This window comes from Leuresthes tenuis, unplaced genomic scaffold (genome assembly GCF_036924035.1).
Source record: "Leuresthes tenuis unplaced genomic scaffold, fLeuTen1.0.hap1 SCAF_3, whole genome shotgun sequence".
NCBI classification, from domain to species: domain Eukaryota; kingdom Metazoa; phylum Chordata; class Actinopteri; order Atheriniformes; family Atherinopsidae; genus Leuresthes; species Leuresthes tenuis.
Window position 1 is genome coordinate 21964096 of NW_027325357.1, and position 18578 is coordinate 21982673.

An 18578-nucleotide genomic window follows, 5' to 3' on the forward strand; every position below is an offset into this window, starting at 1 on the left:
AGGATTTGTCAAGAAAAGTTAGTCCTCTGTGAATTAATTTGTCAAAAAGTTGGCCAATGATCAGGGAAAGTGCACTTTATTAGCGAAAGGCTTAGAACGTTCACTCTAAGTCACTGTTGCACTTCAGACATTTCATATCTCGCTCAGGATTGTGTCGAGCAAGGTGCTAATATATCTAGTTGTCTCCTGTCTTCTTCCCTCTCCTTGCCTCTTTGTCTTTGGCATTCCTCTCACTCATCACTCTTCCTCTCATCTTCCCCCGCTCTCACCAGTCACTGCTTATCTCTCTTCCTCTGTGCTCACATTTCTCTTTTCCAGCACATCTCCCACTGTTTTTCTTTCGCTCCATATCTGTTCTCATCCTCCTCCACACTCTCCTTCTCCCCAGAGCTCTACCTCTTCCTGAGCTCTGTTTCCAAAATGACACCGGCAAGTTCTTGTGACAAAGTTTGGGCTTTGTCTCCCGTCCACTGTGCTGTAGATGTGGAAATGGACTCAAAGACCATTGGACACCCACAACTTTAAGGCCAGCCCTCAGTTTACGCTAGCAGCAGCTTTATTAATTCTGCTGACAATCCCTGCATTGTCACTTAATGAACATGTGCACAAGGTTGCTTTGTGTTTAGTTGAACTTCCTTGCCCCCCCTCACCGTCTGCCCAGTGACTGGCTCACAAAGGCTGATGTTGCTCGTCCATCTGGACTGACCAGTAGGCCGGGCCCTTCCTTTTGGGATGACTCCAAGAACAGCTAGGCGTCTCACATACTGTTCTGATCATGTTGGACGGAAGACCGGAATTCCACTTGGACTGTACTGCTGAAAGTTTTAGCCTGAATCTTGAAGAACAGTCTTAAAAAGTCTGAAAATGTACACACAAGCTCCTCTGATTAGTTTACTGTTATTTGCTTTACTTAGCTGGAGTTGAAGTGGTGGTAGCTGTTATGTGACGAGCACTAAGTTGCTCAGTTGCTGGGGGAAAAAAAAAAAAAAAATTCCCTTTCTGCTAAACATGCACAGACAGATTGCTGTCCTCTTATCTCTCTTCATTCCTCGTTGTTGCGCCCTGATGACTTTCTGTAAAGGTATTCCTTACTTTTGTCATCCCAGTCCTCCATCGCTACTTCGTTTCTCTTTTACTTTTACCACCACATCTTTTCACCTGCACCATTCCTCTCCCCTCCACTGTCTCATTCTATTTTTTTCTTCTTTTGATAGAAGAATGAAAGAAACATCTTCAGTGACACACTAAAATGTCCGGCTTTTCTGTTGAGTTGACAAAGAGTGATGAAGATTAAACTTGATTAAAGTGGTGTTACTGTACATGTGGTAGTTAGGACCTCTATTTGGGAATGAGGTAATAGTCGCACACGCCCACATGCACTTACAGACACCTTCCTGTCTGCCTCTGTTTGTGTCGCTGCCTGAATAGTGAAGCAGTGATGCATGCAGTGCTGTGTGAATGTGCTGATGATCAGGGACAAGACAGGAAATAACTGGAGCCCACAAGCCCGTATTCAAGCACACACTGTCTGCTGGCTGGAATAAAACAGGGCTCCTGGGCTAGAAACGCTCCGGAAAGGTGGGCTTCCTCCGTTTAAGCTCCACAACGGCACGAAAAGAGATAATTGGCACTCACCTCACGTGACTCACTTGTAACCGTGGAAACAAAAACAAACTGACCTGTTTCACTGAGTTCCTGGAAATGATACCCGGACTGTCATTGTCTGTTCGTTTTCATGCCTCAGTTTGTGCTGGAAAGACCTACCTTTCCATAATAGAATAATGAGCAGTCATCATCACACAAGGAATGACCTGCATGTTTACATTTAGGTCTAGATTTTTATGCCTTTAAGGCATCCACCATATCTCCGATTATCACACTCTCTTCCTGTTTAAGAGTTGAACGCCCGCCCCCCAAGCTAGGACATCTGCATTTACCCAGCTGTCTTGTGACCCATGGGGGGGGGCATAAATCGGCTAAACGCCATGTGACACAAGCCACACGCCTGTCTTAAAGCATTTAGAGCAGGGATAAAACCATGCAGTCATAACCGGTGATATGGTTAGCGATACTACTCAACAGCATATATCCGGAAACTGTATGGCCTTAATGGACAAAGATGGATGAAGATGCTGTCTGAGTCAATTGTGAACCAGTCCTGTTCCACTGCGTGTGCGCGTGTGCGCGTTTGTGAGGGATTTTCATTTTGTTATCGCAACAAAAAGAGGCATCTATTTGTATAAACTCACACTGAATGATGTCATGATTCAGACAGGAGGAGCAGATGGTCAGTTTGTCTGTTCCAATAAGAATATTAACTGCAGACCATATTGCATGTGACAAGGCACCAGAAAAACTCACAGCTGACAAGAAGTGAGATTAATTCTTGGACTTGGGTTAAGTCTCTGAAGTGCTGGGGTTATATGTCAGTTTCATTATTATGGCATTTCAGTGTGGAGGATCAAAGATTTATCTTCTGTTTCTTTCCTTCCGTCATCACACAGTGGGGTTAAATGGCACTGTAAAGAATCGGATTAATGGCTAAATTACAATCAAACTGAGTTATTAAGTTTGGGTAAACACCTTAGACTAAAAACTGGACCGGATCGGGTTACTCGCAGTCGGATTAAGACCCTGAGATAACTCGGTTGATAGTCACACTAAACGTGCTTGCAGTGAAGCACGTGAGGAATTGGATCGAGCGTTCTGCGCATGCTTTAGATTTTTTCTCGTTGTGACTCGGAAGTCAAAGGAGACAATATTACTGTTGTTGTTGCCACCATCGGAAAGAAAAGTATGATGCGATGGAGAATGCGCCGTTGTGCATGGCGTATGTGCAATAAGCATGCTCATCACAAGCGAAATGTGGAGGGACGTAGCTTCATCTTGCTCTTCGTTCACCATCTTTCTCGATGGGGAAGAGGTCAATTAACTGTGGCTCTATTAGCGATAGTTGAAATGGGTACAGCGCCACCTATTGCACCGGGGTATGACATGCTTTGTGCCAATGATTCCATTTATCCACTGCCATATATACTTGAATAATTGCCTTTGCTTAAATGAGGAGCATAATCAAACTATAGCTATAATCAAATTAATCTCATAGACTCATGTAGACCCACTGACAGAAACCAAAGATGCCACCGGTTTGATGAGGCCGTGGTGATGTGGTGCGTATCGCTCAACAGGAGTGAAAACGCAGTGCGATTATCTATATAGTGGAATCCATTTTATCCTTTGGATTCGAGGTAAAAACGTTCCGCACACATGTCAATTTGCTGTCTCATCAGCGTCTGATTTTACCTGGTTAATCATTCGGGCCCTTATCCTTTACTCTTGAAACATCAAGTCTAAAAAAACGAGGTCACCTTTATCACGCCTTTAGAATACAACATTATGATTGTTGTAAATGTCCTGCTCCTTGAAGCCGTACATCTTCCTCCCATCGCCAGCACTGTCCTCACGTCATTAGGGAGAAGATTTATAATGGTATGCGTGTTTTTACAACAATCAACGCTCTCTGGCAGGTTTTTACAGAGCAGCACCCTGAGTGTCAGGGGTCAGGCGAGCTCATAAATGAAAGGTGCGAGGCAGAGAAAGTAGAGGGGAATGTCAGTTGAGGACCACAGTGTTTGGTACTAAGCTGTTTCGGGCTGAGCCGGCTGCATTCCATTATAGTGAGCTCAGAGGGAGAATATAGGCACCGCTACGAAGGAATGAACAGTCTTTGTTTCAGTAGAGAGCTGTGAACGCACACTTTCTCTTTGTAGATGCAGCATACGGCGCACATTCTGTTTAACTTCAGGAGCATACACCCTATTGCTGTTGCTCATAGCCAATTCATTGGTTAAGTCCTGAAATGATTCTTGTTTAGTTCCTCGTCACCCAGTCCACTGACTGAACCTGTCCTCAACTGCGGTTTCATTAGATCAGCACCTGTAGAACCAGCTCGGACAGCTGAAAACACAAGTTTTCTCAATGCAAGCGGAGACTTTGTCGGAAAAGATTTGTGCTTTTTTTGATTAAATGATAGGGATCGTTTGTCTTAATGGACCTTTCCCGGGAGCTTTTTCCCCTCAGGCTTGGCTCTGCTGCAACTCGGCTTCAGATCCTCTCAAAATCTAGGCTGCAGATGCCTTGGTCGGTTGTCATGTGTATTGCTGAAAACATTTTACAGGCTTTCATTGAAAAACACTAACTGCTCATTAATGCAGAGTGTTTAAAGCATGTTCTTGTAGACGTATTGGGTTGTGTGCTTTTTGTTAAAGGTTTTTCTAATCGCACGGTTGCAGTTTAACACGAGTAAGATTTAGCTCCGCTGGTTGTGAATTCAGCTTACGTGGGAGATTGCATTGTCCTATTATCAAGTTATGTTGTTCTGCGTTAAGTTTAGGACAACGTGCGATGAGTTGTTATTAAACTTAAATGTGATAAAAAGCTGTTTATGTACTGTTTATGTCTTCAGTGGAGAAGTGTTCAGGTTAAGTTAAGGTCCTGTTGCTGCATGTCATCACCTCCTGTGATCATTCATTTTCATTGTTGTTTGCCTAAAGCCATGTCAAACACATAAAGCATTAGCCTAATGCTCCAGACAATAGCATGAGGCTCAGTGTGGTCTTGCCTTAGTGAGCTGGTGGTGAAGTGCTGATCTGAAGCTCACTTTGGGATTCTTACTGGGCACACTCTGGCCTTGACCTACATATCGCCTACCTCTCCCAACCTAAGCATATACACACAGACACACTCTGGATTTGTCGTGGAAAGAAAGACCCAGTCGCACAGCCCAGTCGAGAGATTAAGAGTAAACCACTAATCTGACGGTGCCTGCATCAGTGCGCCTGTGTGTGTGTGTGTGTGTGTGTGTGTACTCCTTTTTGAAATGTGGGTTGGTTTTAGCTGATTCCTGGTTCAGCAGTGCCTCATTCTGTCTGAGCAGCTGGAGTCGAGGCTTTTGTTTTGTGAGGTATTTCACCCTGGAGAGGGAAAAAAAAACGGGGAGGAGTAAAGGCGCTTCCATGTTTATGCTTTAAATTTGTTGTGGTGGAATTTGTATTTCAGTTGGGTGTCTGTATGATAATGAGTCTAAATGATAGAGAGCACGGCAGAAGAGATACACAAAGACGCAAGCTTTTTCAGCTAAAAGCTTTTCAGAGGAAAAAAGGAGAGACGGTGATTGTATGGGGATTATTGGGGTAGATATAAAGGAGACAAATACAGTCTGTCTCCTCTTCGTGTGTTATTTTAATGACAAGGGCTGCGTGCCTGGGAGACAGCCCGGGGCGCTCCACTCTCTGTTCACCAGCCAAATTAGACACAATGCTCATAAAACCATACAGAGCACTGAGATGGTGGCACCCACCATCCAGCTATCTGAAACTACTCATAGAAGGTTCAAAAGGGCCTGTTCAACTCTTTTCCTGTAGACTGAGTGATAAGCAAGGGCACAATGGCTGTCATATAGATAACCTGACACACACAACTATCCATGGAATGTATGTATTTGATGAGGTGTTGAATTCCACATGGCGGTTTGTTCACTGTACATTCCCTCTGCGCTCCAGTTCTGAGAGGACTTTGTGTCGGTGCTCAGAATCAAAGAGCTGGAGCTGGAGTCATTGTTAGTGGGGTGTGTGAGAGTTTTTTTCCATATGCTCCCTTCAGAATGTCTCTTAATATACCTACCAATCACAGCAGCTTAAGGAAAGCTAGTTTCTCAAATAAGATTTGAGATAAAAACTAAATGAGCACAACACGCCAAGTTAATGTTAAACCAAGCTTGGGCAATAAAAATGAAAGCTTTCCACGTCAGCTTCCCATTTAGTTTTGTTTGATAACTTATTAATGATGGTTGTTATTCATCCTGTGACTGTGAAATAAATGTTTTCAGGATTCACCTGTTATTACCGGGTGAGCATCTTCACAATCTGGGCCAAAAAAAACAACAACAAAGTAGAACCTCTTGTTTTCAATTCGAGCTACAAAATAGGTTAAATTAAATATGGGTCTTCTTCCCCCTCTGTGAATCATAAACCAGAATCCCTGATTAACATTTCTTGCCAAATGTTTGATCTTTATGTTGGGCTTGGTGCACTGACTGTGTGATACGGTACCAGCTCGACTTACAGGGTGTGGGATTTGACCCGGATATGAGTCCACAGTTCAAAATGTCATGACTAGATAAGAGAGGGCCCATTTCTTCTCCGCTCCTCTGACATTTCCCTGACCTCCGATGGAATTAGTCATATTGAATATTGCATCACAGCAACGGGTGGCCTGTTGATCACTCATCTGTTGCCCACACTGGTTGTGAGGTAGCCCCCGTACTTACTGCTGTTTCAGACCTGGAACATGGAATGGAAGCAACAACACAAATGCAGCAGAAATGTTAACGGTCCATCCGGTCTGATGGGGTTAATGTCCTCCCAGCATTATATTCTGCATTTGTACTCTGCGGAAAAAAAGGCTTTTGTTTTGGCAGAGATGGAAAGGGCACAGACACTTGTCCTCCCAACACTGATTTACTTTGGCAATGGAACACAAGTCGTTGGAGCTTTTTATGCTCCTCACAGCTTGCAAATCAGTTTCGTCCTGCAGCTAAGGCAGGAAGGAAGTGATGCAAGATACTGCAAAATACAATAGTGCTTTATTGGCTTTTCTTTTGGAAATTGCTCTTGCTCCCTCTGAAGTCATGTCTGATTGGGATAGCTCTGACACAACACAATGCCAGTTGATTATCACACTTAAATGGTGATAGCTCATTTTTCATCTATCTTTCTAATCGTTTAACACATTTTTACCTTTTTCTGAGACCAAAAAGATACCAGACCTCCCGGTCAGTAAAACTAAAATATTCTGCTGCCGCTCAACTATAAAAGGCGGCTCTTTATAAACAAATGTTTCGAAATAGTGACAGATGGGCTTGGATGTTTTTGATCATATTCCGTAATCCTCAGTAGAGGAGTGACCGATTTGTTGGAATGAGATTTGAGCTTGTGACAAGTTACGAGGACCTTGTATACATTTGGGATTTAAATTGGTAGTCTCATCCACTTCTATCCCTCGCAGCCCTTGAGACGACCTCTGATTGGGACATATGTCAGACTGATAGGATAACCAGATTGCAGATGACTTGCCTGCACTTGCCTACCTGCCATCTTTGTGTACATGTGCATATGTAAGACAGAAAGCGAATGTACATGCCTGTTTTTTCTTTTTCTTTTCTAAAGCACTAAAATAGGTACAAATCCACATCCTCTACCCTGTTATAACTTCATTCAGGCGTTCAGTACATTTATTTTTGTCTCTGAATGTGTTGTCTGTCCAGGGATTGCCACCCACTCCCCCGTCAATCCGTCCTTCAGTGTGTCGGTGGATGGTAATCCATTCCTCCCATATGCAGATAGTGGCAGTGAGATTAGGCAGACCCTGTGAGAGGATTAAGGTTTCAGGGTTTGGCTCCCCCTCTATTCTACCCTCTCTCTTACCATCCTGCCCCCCTGTTTCCTGCCACCTCCTCGTGCTGCTCAGCTCATCTCCCATTCCTTTCCTCCTTTGGGCTTGTATCCAATCTTGGGAGTGTTGTAGCTGTTGCTTTAAGAGGTATAGGGCAGATTATCGTTTTGGATTTTTATTTTTTGGCACATCTGGATTCTGATTTGCACATAATGATGGATTTTTTATTTATTAATTATTTTAGGAAAGGGAGGCTGGCATGACATGCAACAAATGTGTTTTTGTATGTGTGTGTGCGTGGATGGATATTATTTACTCAGGTAATTATATTTGGCCCGTGAGATAATGCCAAATGTCTACAAGAGCGGCGGACGCACCGCTAATACCACAAATCCCAGAATGCTCTGCATCAATCTGGACCCACAAGCGCCCCCTCCTCTGTTGACATTCATTAGCGACCTCGTGCTACCAGTCGCATCGGGCCACCCCTCCCGAAAATGAAAGGAAAGGTGGAAAACAGGAGCCTTCAGGACAGGTGGGAAGCAGAAAGTCTGTTCACCAAAAAAATATTAGTATTATTATTATTATTATTATTATTATTATTATTATTATTATTATTATTATTATTGTTGGCTTGTGAAAAAAGGCTACAACTGAAGTTTAATCAAGGCTGCAAATAGAGAGACCTGCCCAGGGTGGAGCAGCCCTGAATGGGATAAAGCTGGTTCTGAAAATGAATGGAGGGTGAAAGGGCAGAGCACCTGCCTGGAGTGTGCCCAGTGCACTGCATGTTTGTAGTCAGAATTTCCAACTTTTCACGGAATTTCCAGCAGTTTATTTTCTCAACTGTGATTTTTTTTTTCTTAAATCCTTGCTTTTACCGACTCTCCCTTTCCTTTGTGTCCCAGATGTGTCCCACGTGTTGTGATGCAGCACAGAGGGCAAAGAATTTGTCTCTGTACTGCTCCTCTTCCTTTCTCATCATCATCCTTCTCTGGACACCTTCTCCTCCTCTTTCTCCCCTCTAGTGTCGAGTGCTGTAATTGATATGCCAACAGCAATAAATCAGAGCGGCTTTATGCTTTGAGCAGCGACCATTATCTGAACAGACAGGTTTAGCCTTCTCTTCTCTTTAGAGAAGAGGCTGAGAGAAGGACTTATCCAGCTCAGCTTCACCAACAGCTCAAAACTTCACCAGCCCTCAGGAATTTCACAAACACTCCACCTACTTTTCCAGCTGTCTTAAAATCAGTCAGTCCTGGAAGGATCCCCTCTGTTCCAAAGGTTTTTATTTCTTTCTTTAAGGGGTTAAAAGGAGGTAAGACCTCATTCCAGTTCCCATTGCCCATCGGGATGCTGTACAATCCCGTCAATTGATAGGATGTGCCAATATCAAATCCAATCAACTTGCCCACTTACAGCCGGCTGTCTTTAATGCTTTTCCCTTAAGCGATAAAGGCCTCTGCTTCCTAGATCCGTTGATTGCCTATTCCCATAGCTGCAGACGCGCTCTGGTCCAAAATGATTGACATGTTTTTTCTTGATGGTGCCAGATATGACTAGCAACATTCTTTCAGAGCTCTTCCCATCATTTCACTTAAGCTCTGGAGGAAATTGAAATTGAAGAGGGTTTTTTTTGGGGGGGTGGAGAGAAAAATGGGGAAATTTGAGAAAAAAGAAACGTGGGCTACAGGGAGAGTCAAAAACCATTATCAACAGTCTGGCGTGCCTGGCAAGAGGTGGATTGAATGTGAGGGTGGGGACATTAGTAAAGACATTATTTCTGTGATTCTTTTATCCATCCTTTTATCCTTTTTCCTTCCCGCTTAGTCTTAAAGTGTGTTTCATTGCGCCTTATTGGCCATTAGGTAACAAGCAGCCACAGACTCCAGGTGCCATTTGTCGTCCTATTCACACCATCATACATCAAACTGTGGTTGGCCTAAATGAGGAGAAATTACAGCAGGGCTATATTTTTTTTTTCTTTTTAGTTTATCTACTTCTTTATCAGACACTTGCTCACTCTGCCTCATTGTATCTTTGACTCACTTGGAAATGACAAAGGAAAACGAGCCAGCCAGCCTCCCTACGCACTGCCACACTTTAAATTGACATCTGCTCTCATCGAGCAGCGCGACTGTACCGTTGAGCAAGAAAATTAGTTTTTTTTATAGGCCGGCTCGTCACTTTATTGCAGCGGCTTGTGCCAAAGAGGCCACGATCCACGTCAAGTCGTTTTAATCTCACAGAGTGGAGAGTGGGGGTATATCTGATAATTGCAGCACAGGCCCTTCTGTCTGCAGTTTCCTCAGTGAAGTGCCTCGATCCACAGGGCTCCCCTGGTGTTTGATTCAAGTGAAGTTAGAGCCCTGATTAAAATGCAGCAGAAGTGCAGCTTTTTTGTTTGGCTCCTGCTGGTCCGTACCCACCCTTTCTGGCCATGAAGTATTTGCCTCCAGCTTTCTCTTGCTTATGTTCTTGCTCCTTTTTCCCCTCCCATCTCTCCTTGTTTTTATCTTTGATATAAATGTATCTTTTCCTGGCTGAAAATTGGATGACACTACTTCTCTCTGAACCTGGTTAGCTTTGTGTCAGTTGAGCAATGGTTTGCTATTTCATGAACCGTCACCACAACTACTCCTCCTCTCTCCGCCTCCCACTCTCACCTGATTTATTTTTTATGGTATGCAGTAGGAGGGACTAAAACTGACGAGGAATTCAATGACTGCTCTCTTTTTAGGCTTTTTGTCATTTCAGTATTTGTAAAAGGATTTCTCTTTTTTTTTCCCTTCTGAGGATTTGCACGCTTTCGTTCTTGAGCGTACCTCGTTTTCCCAAAGATGGCTACACAGACCAAAAAAAGAAATCAGTTTTGAAATAGACTCACATTCAACCCTCTGAGCTCAGTGAACAAGGCTGCACTCCCTGATTCTGTGTGCTCTGTGACTGATAGAAAGATAGCCTTGTTCCTAAGTGGCTCAGCAGAAGAACAGGAAGTAGAAAGCGAGATAAAGAAACATGTAAGATGAAAAGAAGCCAACCTATTGACCGTACCTCAGTGTTTTTCCTTATTTGGTCTCATCTGTATCGCGTCTTTGCCTCCTCATCCCTCTTTCCCTACCTCCCCACTCTCCTCGTCTCTCTTGTTTTGTCTCTAATCTTTTTCGATTTGGTATGGTCGTAAATACACACTTCACACAGACACTTTTGTAGTCAAGGTGAAATAGAAGCGCTGGGTCCCAGGGAGGGTTACATCCTGGTTTGCATAATCAGCATTTATTGTAGTACTAATATCCTGGTTTTTGCCGGGGCGTGATTGGCCTGTCAAGTGGCAGCATGTGACAGTCAAACCATGCTCCTTTTTGAGGATATACATGTTCCTTTCTGTCTCTGTAAATGCTCTCACTTCTGCTCTGTCTTTAATGAATACATAAAACATCTATGGCAACAGTCACTTTATGCCCTGTTAAGAGTTAAAAACCTCCTGTGTTACGATGTATCATCTGGTATGTGCGCTTGAATTTAGCCAATGCTTTACATAGCAAGATGATGTTGCATCATGGGAAATGGAGTTTCCGGTTACCTGCTGTTCTGCCAAAAATGGTCTTGTGCCCATTACCAGCTGCCAAAACTGCAGGTGTAATTACTGTAAGGGATAACTGGTTTCTAAGTTGAATTTGATACAGTTCAAGCAGCAACGGGAAGGCTTTTGAATGGAACTGGCCATAAATTGCTTGCTGTCAGTGTAACAGTGCTCAGTGGCAGTTTTCAGAACAGAACACCTTTAAAGCCACTGTGCTAAGGTTATGAAATATCAACGAGTTCAGTGTTGTCAGTCAATAACTCTTTTCTAGACTCACATTATGTGTACAGAACCTTTGATTATGAGTACTTGCCTGCCCAGCATTTTTGCTCATAATTCAATACTGATACACATTTGCTTTCCAGACTTGATTTGATGAAATTTGTATTTTTCCCAGGCAAACGTCAGCCTGAATTTTTTTTCTTCTCATTTTAGCCATGCAACTCTGTGCTTTCTTGATGCATAATCAATAGGAAATGTTCTTGGAGACTAACATATTTTTTTTCTTTCTGCCTCCCAGGGCTCCCATCTTGTGCCTCTGTGGATGATGTTCCTGATGACTGCTCACAACGCTGAAAAGAGCATAGCTGATCAATAAGAGTTTTGTTTCCCCCTTCCTTTATCCTTTTCTACACCCTGACTGTTGAAGAAAATAGAAAAATCCTGACTTGGAACTAGGCACGAGAGCTTTTACTCCTCCTTCTCCTCTCTTTCTCCTCCCCCATCCCCCAAAGCCTTGCCTCTGACAGCCCAGATATGTGTTCCCTTGCTCGGTCAGCGGCTTCCCCTGGCCAGGGGAACTTGTTACTCCTCTTGGGGTTTTTACTCATCATGAGCTCATCCCTCTCTAGAGGCCAACCCCCACCTTTCAAACGATTTGCGCCTGCTGAGTGTTTGCTCACACATTTGGCCATCCACAACAAGACAGGAGAAGTCTATGTGGGAGCTGTCAACTGGATTTTCAAGCTGTCTAGCAACCTGACTAAACTGCGAAACCACATGACTGGCCCAGTGGTGGACAATGAGAAGTGTTACCCTCCGCCCAGTGTCCAATCCTGCCCTCATGACCTGGCTCAGACCCCCAATGTGAACAAGCTTCTTCTCATAGACTACGCACAGAACCGTCTCATTGCCTGTGGCAGCACTTCACAAGGCATCTGCCAGTTCCTGCGTCTGGATGACCTCTTTAAGCTCGGTGAGCCTCATCATCGCAAGGAGCACTACCTCTCCAGTGTGGCAGAATCCGGTACCATGTCAGGCGTCATCATAAGCTCCCCCCAAAGTCCTACCAGCAAACTATTCATTGGAACCCCTATCGATGGAAAGTCTGAGTACTTCCCCACTTTGTCCAGCCGCAAACTAATGGAGAATGAAGAAAATGCTGACATGTTTAGCTTCGTCTATCAGGATGAGTTTGTCTCTTCTCAGCTGAAGATCCCCTCAGACACACTGTCAAAGTTTCCTGCTTTTGACATCTATTATGTTTACAGCTTCAGCAGTGAGCAGTTTGTCTATTATCTAACAATGCAGCTAGACACCCAACTGACTTCCCCCGATGCCAGCGGGGAGCAGTTCTTCACCTCCAAAATTGTCCGCCTCTGTGTGGACGACCCAAAGTTTTACTCCTATGTTGAGTTCCCCATTGGCTGCACTAAAGATGGGATAGAGTACCGTCTGGTGCAGGATGCCTTCTTGGCCCGACCGGGTCGGCAGCTGGCCAACTCTCTGGGAATTTCCGAGAACGAAGACATCCTCTTCACAGTATTCTCTCAGGGTCAGAAGAATCGGGCAAAACCACCCAGAGAGTCAGCCATGTGCCTGTTCACTCTGAAGAAGATAAAGGAGAAGATCAAAGAAAGGATTCAGTCCTGCTACAGGGGAGATGGGAAACTCTCCTTACCCTGGCTGCTCAACAAGGAGCTCGCCTGCATCAACTCGGTAAGCCCGAACCTTTGTGTTGCCTCTGTTTTTTTTCCTCCAGTTCTGTTGACTTCACTGTCTTCACATCATTTTCTTTTTAATGTTTTAATTAGCTTGGCACCATTGCTCCTTGCAGATGTCCTGTCCAAAATTGGATAGAGCTGTCTTAAAAACTAATTATTGACCAAGGCTTGATCCCTGAAGCTGGTCTTATCTCTCATCTCAGTGTTTTTCTCACCACTGTGACACTCTACATTCAGTGATAAAGTGATAAAGACTGTGGTGTTTAGAAATAGAGAAAGAACGAGAAGGTCTTCTGTCTTTCTCCTGCTATCTTCCTTTAGCTTTTTCTACAAAAAAGCACTCCCCACAACCTCTTGGAGCTTTGATTTAGCCAGACAGGGGACATCATTAGCCCAGTCCCCTGGATTTGTGAAATGTCAGTCAGGAGGAGCACTCGCACACTCGTGCACACAGCATGGTTCAGTGCACTGCAGTGGGAGATCCTGAGGGATAGCACAACTTAGACTTGCTTTTTTCTAACTGATCCACAGTGCATGGCCCTGCATGCATTACAGAAGACACCGCTTTCACAGACGTACAAGCGTTCACGCCAGAGACCTTTAGGCACTACAGAAAAACACACAGTGTTAAGTTCTCTCCACCAATTGCAAATAGAACCAAATACATCTATTTTTCTCTCCTCTGACCTCCATCCCTCGTGCTGTTGCCCTGCTCAGCCTTTGTCTTCGAGCCGTCTTTGCCTGAATCATCTGTGTTTAGTGTGCCGCTCTCTTGACTGACCACCAATCTCAGTGGCCAAATCTTCCATCTTGTGTGGTCTTTAAAAGCATCCACCCATCCCCTCCATCTTGCTGTCTCCTAAGACAGCTTAATTAAAAGATCAGTTTTAAAGCTTCTTCTATAAATGTCAGAGGAAACCTTTTTACTGGCAGGTGTCTTCTTCAGACACATGTGACCATAAAGCATTTACCCAGTGTTGCATTTAATGGATAGTTTGGATTAATAGCATGTTTTCTCTTTGTTGGTCTTCATTAGCTTGACTGCACAGATGTGTTTTGTGTGATAGTGACGTGAATGCCTCGGAGTCTACTTTCACCTCCTTCTATTCCCCTCTCTTGCCCATCTCCTGTAGATGTAGTCTCTTTTGTTTCCGTGATTGTCTTCATTCTTTTTTTTTTCCCCCCGCTCTTTTCATTCTTAGTTCCTATCACTCTTACAATAGCTTTAAGGCCAAAAAACAGACTATCTCATTTATTTCAATTAGACCTTTGCACTAGTGCAGCCGGAGCTTTTGGTGCAGAGCGCTATCAAGAGCTCTACTCCACCTTCAGTCTGGTGCAGGGCTTCTGGTAATCCCGCTGTGATGCCTCTCAGGTCGATGACTTTTATTACACAGATTCACTTAATGCTGTCATGGTAGCTGGACTGATCAACCTCAGTTGTGTTGGCTTTTTCAAAGACTCCAAACTAAGTTTATCAGTTAACATATAATCTAAAACTCTTTTCAAGACCCTTTTCACTCATTTATAGCAGGAACAACGAGCCGCTCTATGCAAGAACATAGACTTTATTTAGGTGTCTCATTAAAACATGCAAGCGAGTCGTCCATCCACCACATCAAGGCTCCATCTAAATGGACTCTATCTGCTCTTAATTTGATCACACCTACACATTTCCAGCCACGATGACGCTACAGCATTGTTTTCATGTTGAAATATCTCACTCTATTTTCATTGTGTTATCTGTACCTTTGCAACAGTAATTCTCTCCACAGACAGCATGCCACAAAAATATTCTTCATAATTTTACAGCTACAGCCTTCATGCCTGTGATTCACTCGTTCGTTTACTCATACTTTCACTGACAGAACTAACTGTGTTCTTTCTTGCTGCTTCCCTTCATTCTGCCGGGCTTGTTACCATGGTTGCCTCAAAAGCTATTGTCTCATATAGGATGGCTTCATTGGTGATGTAATACCTCCAATTATAAGCTGATTGGCTGACCCCGTGACAGCAGCAAGGCCCGAGAGGTCAGCCTTAGGTTAATGACGTCTGGCCCGAAAAACTGACCCGATGTCAGCTGCCCAACACTGACCTGCACCTCTGTCAGTGTCTGAAGGGAGCTCCAATCTGATGTCATTTTTCACTGGGAGAGCTTGTGTTGTGCAAAGTAACTAAACACTACAAGCACAGAGTAACACAGAAAGAACTGAATGGAACAAAAAATCTCAATAACCAATACAAACATACCACACTTAGATATTTGTAAAGCTCAGCGATGATGTCCACATGCCGATCAGAACCTGGAAGAAAAGCGGTATTTCATCAGGTATAGCCGTGTCCTATTGCTAACTGTGAAGGTTTTAGCTTAGGCAACAGCACAAGTATAGGTAATAGCCAAATTAAAACAGACAGTCATGACCGCAGTGGTTGATTTTTTTTTTTAAATGTATTTTTCTTTTCTTTTTTTTAGATTACTACTACTTTAATGTACGAGCAAAGTTAGACACTTAGACTCAAAGCCAAAGGCTCGGTGCATGGCAACACCGATGCTAAACCAAAAAAAGCTAAAGTTGTTGTGACGGTATCGTAAGATCAATGAAAATCAAGCTAAACACTATTGGCTAGTAAACTTTTAACTGAAGGAGAAACCTGGCACAGTCTCTTATTTTCACACTGTATAAGAGATGGGGCCTGCATGAATAATATGAATAATTAAATAAGTTTACACTTATTGTCATGTCACAAGCCCCCATCTGTTTATCTGATGGCTCGTCTTGATGTTTGATGCAACATTTTCAGTTCGCATAGTTCTATTAATAAAGTTTGATGGAGGGGAAAAAAAAAAACCGCTTTTATGTTGTGAATGAACTCTGTCACCTCTCCACCTTAATTCATCCAGGTGATGTTTAATGCTGTTAGGTACAGCTGATTGGAGCTAAGCCTCCTCCCAGACTTTGAGCCACTTCAGGAATTAAAATGCAGTCTGAGCAGTGTGGGAAAAGGCTCGGTAAAGTGGGGGGCAGAGGGTGAATATGTTTAGGTTGACCCTGCCGTGGTGCAGTGAAGAGGGCAAGGCCGGGTGGGTGGTGGTGGGATGGGTAGCTTGGACAGCTGTTAGCTACACAGCCATGATGAACGACCAGGTGTTCAGTGCGAAGTTTAAATTGCGCCTGTGGCCGTCATTAGGAGGATATGTTTGTAGTTCTGTAGACACGGTGGCTGTTTTTGCTAACATTTGGGCACATTAGAAACTGCTCAATGATAAAACATTCTTTTCTCAGCAAAGCGGACCAACAGCATTTAGCACCTCGGCTCAGATACTGGACTATATTTGTCTGCTGTTTGTGTGTGATATTATGTTGCTTGTGTGTCTCTGTTGTGTCCCTGAGCTTTATTAGTGAACCCCCCTGACCTCCTCCCTAGTTTTAGAGCGGATCAATACAAACCATTTCCACAGAGGGAGAGTGAGAGGGTGGAAGAGATGCGCCGAGTTAGGGCCCAGAGAGAAGGAGATGACTGCAAACATTGGAGAGTGCATTGAAAGCGATGGAAAAGAAACCGTACAGAGATGAGAGCATGAAGGGACGAACGGGTTTAAGAAAGTGAGCAAGAGAGAGAGAGAAGAAGAGAAAGGTGCCGCATGTGGGTGGTTATCAAAAAGAAAGAACCAAGACAGAGCTTCAGAACCAAAAGAAGAGTTGGATGCAACATGCAGGAGAGAGTTCAGGAATTTGAAGGATGGTGTTGAAGAGATGAGGAAGACAGAGTGAGAGCAAAATGTAGAGTGTAGCCAGGGGAGATGCCCAGAGGGAAAGACTGGGGATGATTAGAATAACACAGACAGCAGAAACAGCAACGTCCAGAACGCAGTCAAGTTTTTTCCAAATCTGAGCGTTTGATCAAATGATGATTTGCAGATTTCATTACAGTGTCAGGTGTTTGTTTTCTTTAAGCTTTGAGGGTGGTGTTGTGTTCAGAATCATTTAGATTTTACTGGAAAAAATGGATCGTCTCCAGAGATTAATTTTGAATCGCATTTTCAGTGTTTCCTCTGTGACGCGACAAAGCGGTCATATTTCAGTCTGTGCAGATATTAAAAAAAGAAAGGATGCCAGCTGAACCATAACCCCAGTGTAAAGGATAGGGAAATGAGGGAGAATGACTGTAGAGTTGAGTAAATAGACAAAACAGACTAAGAGAAAATGATATCCAGTGGGGAAGGGGGAATGAAAAACGGCCAAGAAGGGGAGAAGCCAGGAGAGGCAGTGATTCACTGACGGAGTGGTGAGCAGGGCGAGAGGAAGAGTGATAGCCTTAGAAATCTTTTCACTGCCAAGAACAGCTTGAGAAAAGGGTGGATGACAGGAAGAAGGGAGGAGGATAGAGCAAGGAGAGCAGAGCATGATTCAACACTGACATCCGCACGAATAATATCGGTGTCCGTCACCTGGCCACTGCTGTCCTCCTCCTCTGCAAAGGTGTGTCGGAGCTCCTCTGAGAGGGCTGTGAGCGCCGTGCTAATGAGCATTCGGAAGCACAACACCAGGCTTTTTCTGTGAGAATTTAAAGAGGGGAGTTCCAGGTAGAGAAAGTCACTGAATCTTTTTGCTCTGCTGTGCTGCCAGATTTTTGCTTCTACGTGGTGACGCCACGTTGTTTCTCTCCACACTGAACAAAGCACACACGCGCTTTTCTTCAGTGAAGGAAAAGTTTAATACTGAGGTGGCAAAAAGACTATTTGTGAGAATGATAAAGAAACACAAACGCAGTCAATGAATATTAGCCAAAGGGCGTGCTTGCATTGGCCCAAGTTTCAATGGAAACTGTACACACAGTTCATGGTGCTCAGTTACTCTGTTCATCTTTTAAAGACAGCCCATCCAAACCCTTCCTAAACTTCCCTTCAGTCCACATCATGAATGAACACCTTTTTTTTTAAATTTCTCATAAAAACACTTAAAATTCACCAGAGCAAGCTGATCCAGAGCTACAAATCTCTTTCAGTTAATCTCTTGTTAATGTCATACGAGTGCACTTCCAGCTAACTTTGCATTTTGTGCAACTGAATTCTCTTGAACCCCCCCCCGCCTGCTACATTCCTTGTCCTCATGTGAAGCAGCATTGGCACTTTTTTTTTGGCAGCATTCATTCAAGTGACTGCTCAAAGTGACACACTGCTTTGACTTCATTAAAAGATGGATGGGGTTAGTTTTGAACTTTGTCATGAGCCAATGCATCAATCAGACGCTCAATCATAGTGAACCAGTTGGTCTGGAGTAGCCATAGTTTTAGTCTGCATAGACCAGCTGTTGCCTGGACTTCAGTGTCAAAGGTGAGCTTTGGCAGTGATCACTTTTGTAGCTCCTATTTGATTTTCCGCAGCTTGTTAGTGTTGACTAAAAAGCTGCTTCTTTATTTCTGCCATTTGTTGTGTATTTATTGTGAATTAGCATTGAGAGCACTGTGATCATGAAGTAATGCAATCATTTTCTGCCTTTAGATCTTTTAGGGATAGGTGTTCTTCTTAATCTTTAGTTATACTTTTAGACAAGTAATACACACGCTTATTAAGAGCTGAAACTGCTGTTACTGCTGCT

General features: G+C 43.7%; 1 protein-coding gene across 4 annotated transcripts in view; it reads left to right on the top strand.

Moving 5' to 3' along the window:
- plxna1b (plexin A1b) overlaps positions 1-18578 on the top strand; it is a 169870-nt gene that overhangs the window by 19765 nt on the left and 131527 nt on the right. For all 4 annotated transcript variants that reach the window (XM_072382564.1, XM_072382566.1, XM_072382565.1 and 1 more), the window contains exon 2: positions 11556-12973. In XM_072382564.1, the coding sequence (XP_072238665.1) occupies positions 11792-12973 (1182 nt within the window). In that variant the 5' untranslated portion in view covers positions 11556-11791. The remainder of the gene's footprint in view (positions 1-11555; positions 12974-18578) is intronic.